Raw genomic sequence first — 5,904 nt, 5'->3', positions numbered from 1 at the left:
GCTATTGTAATGAAAAAAACAAACAAGCACCATAATCTTCTCTTTGGTAACTCTATGTGCATCTCCAATTGGCTCAGGAGTTAACCCTATTCAAATATAAATATGAGTTTAATAAGTATTCCCTTCAAGCGTTTTCCCACTATACAAGCACACTCATATGTATTTATAACAGGAAGACCCATGTCTCCTGGTGATAGGTGACAGGAAACGCTATAGAGCAGCAGGTTCTCATTTGACTTAATGTGACAAGTAACTTGAAAGCAGCAAAAGTTACACTGTGCATCATCTTGGCACACAGGCAGTTTAGAATGCACTTTCAGAATATTTTTCAGTTAAGAAGATTAACTAATTGTAGCATGGTTTCACACTACTTTGATGCTCAAAACTTACCTAGAACTGTGCATGTTGGCTTATAGCTACAATCTCAGCATTGGAGAAGCTGAGGCAGGAGCATTGCCTTGAGTTTGAGGCCAGCTTTGACTACATAGTGAGGCTCTGTCTTAAAAAACCAACCAAAACAGAAAAGAGAATAAAAGAATTCATTAGGATACATACATATATGTGTGTATATGTATGTCTAATTTTATAAAAATAAATAAGCTATTTGTTTTTAGACTATATAAATAAACTAAAATATTCTAGAATATGATCTGAACTTAAAAACAAAGAAAATGGAAACCAGCAATTTCATGCATGTGAGTTAGCCAGCTGAAGAGTTCTTTCACATACACCCTGTGTCACTTTCAAGCACAAAGTCTCTGAACACAGTCTTAATCTCCCCAAACCTGCTAAACGGAATTTTACAGTTTTACTTAGTCATTCAGATCAAAGGCTGTTGCAATTAAGTCAAGGATTATTAGGTTTTCTCTTTTCTTATTTATTTGATACTTTCCTTTTATGTTTCTTACGTACGTAATAAGATACACCGGGAAAAGTTCCTGCTCCGCAGATGTACAAGCCATGACTATTTAGGTGGTAAAGCGTTAATAAAGTTTTCAAGGTCTGCTAAGGAATTGTGAAGTTCATCATTCATGTCGTGACTTCTAAGAAACCTTTTAAGCGTGCCTATGGCTTCGATTGCTTCATTCTTGGATGGTATGGGTGGGTCCACCTCTGCAGCTCCACTGTCCTCCTCCTCTTCATCAGAAGCATAGAAACCAGTTTCATCTGGTTTAGTTTCTTTGGTCCACTCTGCATCATCATTTGGGGTAGCTTCGCAGGTCTCCAGATCCTCATCCAGGGCAGCGTATTCCTCTATGGACAAGCCTTCCGGAAGCTCGACTCCTGCCCCCAGAGCATGGGCAGCCAGGTCAAAAGCAGAGTCACTCTCCGCATGTGATGTGTCATTTTCCCCTTTTGGAGACCTGAACCCCGCATCTTCATAGCTTTTAACAATGGTCTCTGGGGTTACAGCTCTCCAGCAGAGATGCAATGTATCAATCGCATCCAGTAGCGAAAATGTAAATTCTTTGCTGCCTTCAACAGAACTTAAAAATTTCTTGATAAGACAATGCCGATATTTGATTTTAAGGCTTTTAATAACACCCTGTTCCATAGCTACAAACCCAGAAGACAAGCAGGATGGGAAGAAAGCTAACTCAATAGACTTTAGGTTTTTCATTTCTGGATGTGCTGGAAAAGAATCAACAAAAATCACCACTCTTCGTTGCTGGGCTTGAAATTTTTCATCAAGCTTCTGCATCCACTGCTCGAATATGGCTGCAGTCATCCATGCTGTTCTGTTAGCTTCATAATACACAGGCAATGATTTCACACCTTTGAAACACCGTGGAGTTTGGTTTTTCCCAATAATAAGCAAAGGAAGCTTCTCAGAGCCATCCATATTTGTACCGACTGCCAGTGTTATCCTGTCTTTGCACAACTTTCCAATTGAACACGTCTCTCCTTTAAATGCAAATGTGTTTGTAGGTAACATGCGATAAAGCAGCCCAGTCTCTTTTACATTGAAAACGTTTTTGGGATGATAATCATTTAAGTAATAAGGAAGCACATTTTGGTACCAGACAGTGGAAGGGTCTGTAGCTATACCCGTGGCTTCTACAGGTTGAGCTCTGAACACTAAGCCGTACCTGGACTTAAATCGGTCCAGCCAACCATTGCTGCATTTAAAATCATTGTGTCCCAGCTTCTGGGCAAAATCATTAGCTTTTAGACGCAACATTGGACCATTAACTGGAACATTTAGACACTGGGCAATCCGATACCATCTCATCAACGCCTCTTCCAGATCCGTATAAAATGCCGTTCTCAGTCTTTTTCTCTTTGGGTCAAATCTCAAGGACTCAAAGGCTTCCAGAACTTTGTCTTTGTTTTTCATAATGGAAGACAATGAATTTTTCTTTATTCCGTATTCAGCTGCGATCTCTGCCTTTTTCTTGCCACTTTCTACTGCGTTTATGATGTCAATCTTTTCCTCAATGGACAGACTCTTCTTTTTCTTTACTGTTACTGGTGGAGTTACGACATCCACAGGAGCCTCTGCCATCTCAGCTGCCACTCGTGCAGACCTTGTCTCTGAGCTCCTGGTACAAGTTTCTGTAAGCAAATTTGGTTTTCAGTATGATATGGACCAGGGCTTTCTATCTATCCTTTCCTGTATTAAAGTTGGTTGGTAAGTATCAACAGTCTAATTCTTTAGGAAACTGACAGCTAGACATATCTTTTCAGAGTCTGAAGAAAATTCTATATGCGACTAAAAGAGGCGCCTCCCTCCTAGGGTCATGTGTGGCTCAATTTATAGTTCTTCCGAGTCCCAGAAGTCAAGCTAAAATAGGAATCTCATTATGCCAAACCTGCCCAGTCCTGCTGATGTATTTTTGGAGCAGCAATCTTTTAAGAAGATCCATTTTATCCATGCATACTTCAACCTTCTACTAATTCTCCACAGAGGGCTTTGGAGATAAGAAGAAACAAACTTTCAAAAGTGTTAGTGCTAAACATCACCTGTTAAGCTCTAGTTTCTTCAAAGTTACAGAAAAACAAAGTGGCATACTCCTTCTACTTCTTTCTTGGAAATGACAGGGAAAAGGGTAGCATTTTAGCAATATGTCAAGTGGATACCAAGAAAACACTCTGACACCCTGAACTACAATGAAACAAATGGGAAGAAGTTTCTGAAAAGGCAGCAACCAAGGCTTCCAGGTAAATGCTTACCTTTTGAACGGCTCACCATTAAAAGCTCTCCAGATCTGCCTTGTGGGTTCCTAGCCTCCCTGTGCTTTGTAATATAGACTTCTAAAAGAATTTGGACAAATTTAATCTGCTTTGCAAATGTGTGCTTGCCAAAATTAAAGCACTAAAAATGATCCTGGATAGAGCCTTGGTGGCTATTTTCTACATGAGGTCACAGACTGCAGCCTCTGACTCTTCTAAAAGGACAGAGAGACAGTAGTCATCAGCTCAATTTTAATAGCACACGGGAGACAGTCATAGCAGTCTGCTTCCCTGAAACCAAGCTTTAAAAGTTCAGTGATTTTTACATCAGTTCAGTACAGCACCTGACTATACACAGGTCAGTATTACTTGAGAGCACGCATCATAATAAACACATTATCAAGAGAACATAGTGTAGAAAATTATCTAGTCTAAAATAGGAAGTAGAATGACCATGGTTCTTACTCTCTCAGGCCCTCTACTGTCTATGTGTGGGAAAGTGACTTGCCATGGTATAAAGACAAGAGCTTTGGTGCAAGATGGATCTTGAGATATGATTGCCATTAAAAGCCTCAGCTCCTTTATCTGTAAAATGGGAGAAGCAGCAGGACTGACTTCATGGAGTTGCTACACACTGAGTAAGACTCAGTGTATGGGAGGCACTTAGCACAGCTTCTAACACACACACACACACACACACACACACACACACACACACACACACACACACTAGCATATAGGCCAGGCTGGCCTTAGGCTTGCCATCCTCTTACTTCAGCCTCTCAAGTGCTGGCTAGGTCAAACATTATGGAAGCCCAGCAGAACTTGTTAAAGAAAGTGCCCAATGAGTGTAGGCTGATGATTTCATAATAATGACCTTCTCTTTTAAATCTTTTCATCTGTAAATTGCAGATTTGGGGACTTGAATCACAATTTTAAAAAGACAGGTGCTCTCTCTCTCTCTCTCTCTCTCTCTCTCTCTCTCTCTCTCTCTGTGTGTGTGTGTGTGTGTGTGTGTGTGTGTAGATAAGACTGGATGACATTGGGTGACCTATTCTTTACTTTCTTTCCTTGAGACAAAGTCTCTCATTGGAGCTCAGCATTTTTATCGAGGCTGGCCATCTATCTCCACACCCACACCCAGCACTGAAGTTACAGGTGAATGAAGCTATTGCATGGTTTATTAGGTAGGCGCTGGGGCTCTAACACAGGTCTTCATGCTTGAGCAAGCTCTTAGTGGATGAGTCCTCTTCCTTGCCAAGCCTCATTCTTTTTAAGCAGCAGCAGTGAGAACAGCCATAGGGGTCCCTGTAGCCATCATTCTCAGACTTTCAGCCCCCAAATCATGACAAGGAGACTTATTGTTAGTTATGAATGCTCAGCCTTAGCTTATGGTTGTCCCACTAGCTCTTATAACTAATTTTAACCTGTTTCTCTTCATCTATGTTTTGCCTTGGGGCTTTTTCATCTTTCTTTCATTCAATATGTCCTGCTCTGTGTCTACCTGCCTGGCTGCTGCCTATGTTCTCTCTCTCTCTCTCTCTCTCTCTCTCTCTCTCTCTCTCTCTCTCTCTCTCTCTCTTCTCTCTCTCCTGGATTCCTCCTTCTACTTATTCTCTCTGCCTGCCTACCATCTCTGCCTATCCTTCTATTGGCCATTCAGCTTTTTATTAGGCCAATCAGGTGCCTTAGGCAGGCAAGGGGAAACGAATGTAACACATCTTTACATAGTTAAAGAAATGCAACATAAACAATGCAGCACAACTTTATATAGTTAAATATTCTCCAGCATAAGCAAATATAACACATCTTTAAATAAACAAATACAGCATAAACACATGCAACACACCTTTACATAATTAAATATTCTATAATATAAACAAATGTAACACATGTTTCCATAGTTAAAGTAATATTCCACAACAGTACCAGACAGGCTCACAAATCACCTCCCAGACATCAGCTCTCTTGCCAGAATCTATTTTTGGCATGCTGTGACCAAGACAAGAAGTCTTCCCTCTACTTTTTTTTTTTTTTTTTTTTTTTTTTTTGACAAAATCTTTCTACAGAGTCCAGTATGACCATGAACTCATTATCTTTGTACATCAACTTCTTAAATGTTGGGATTACAGGTGTACCCAGCTCACATAAAACTCTTCTGCCCTGTTGTCCAACTTCAAGGAGTAGTTTTAAATAACAGGAATTATAGCATAGGTTTGATTTTTTGTTTTTTATAAATTGTTGTTGCAAAAAAGGTCTTAATAACAGCAACACCGTGGCTTTGGCTTTCGCATTGCTTTGCTGCCTATATTCCAAGAAACCAAGGAGGAAGACAACGCTGGCTTTTAATGGCCACACAGTTATAATGTGACTGGAATGCAGTTCAGAATCTAGTCTTTTTAATATCCAGTCTGTATTCTATTCTTTATGTTAGAGAATACTTGAATCATATTGTAGAGCCTTCTCTGACCATAATTTACATTCTGTGTTCTCGGCCCCCAAACCAAACCAACACTGATAGTACCTCCATAGAGCTTACAATACTTTAAAAATGTTTAGTTTTGTTTTATGTGTATCTTTGTGTGTGAGTGTATGTATATACACTGAATTGGCCCAGGGCTCTTCAAAGGTCAGAAGAGGCACTGGATCTTCTGGGACTGGGGTTACAGATGGTTAGCTGGCATGTGGGTGCTGGGGACCAAACCTGTGCCCTATGTGAGGACAAATGTT

At 40.3% G+C, this 5,904-nt stretch overlaps 1 protein-coding gene across 1 annotated transcript; it reads right to left on the bottom strand.

The window, feature by feature from the left end:
* Positions 1 to 964: 964 nt before the first annotated feature.
* On the bottom strand, positions 965 to 2,907 carry Tigd4 (tigger transposable element derived 4). Its single transcript, XM_051198918.1, has one exon. It carries the CDS (start codon positions 2,504 to 2,506, stop codon positions 965 to 967), a length of 1,542 nt encoding a protein of 513 aa, XP_051054875.1. The 5' UTR covers positions 2,507 to 2,907.
* Positions 2,908 to 5,904: the final 2,997 nt, after the last annotated feature.

This window comes from Phodopus roborovskii, unplaced genomic scaffold (genome assembly GCF_943737965.1).
Source record: "Phodopus roborovskii unplaced genomic scaffold, PHOROB, whole genome shotgun sequence".
In the NCBI taxonomy this organism is placed as follows: Eukaryota; Metazoa; Chordata; class Mammalia; order Rodentia; family Cricetidae; genus Phodopus; species Phodopus roborovskii.
Note: the sequence above shows the minus strand (reverse complement) of the source record. Positions and strands in the feature narration are given on the sequence as shown.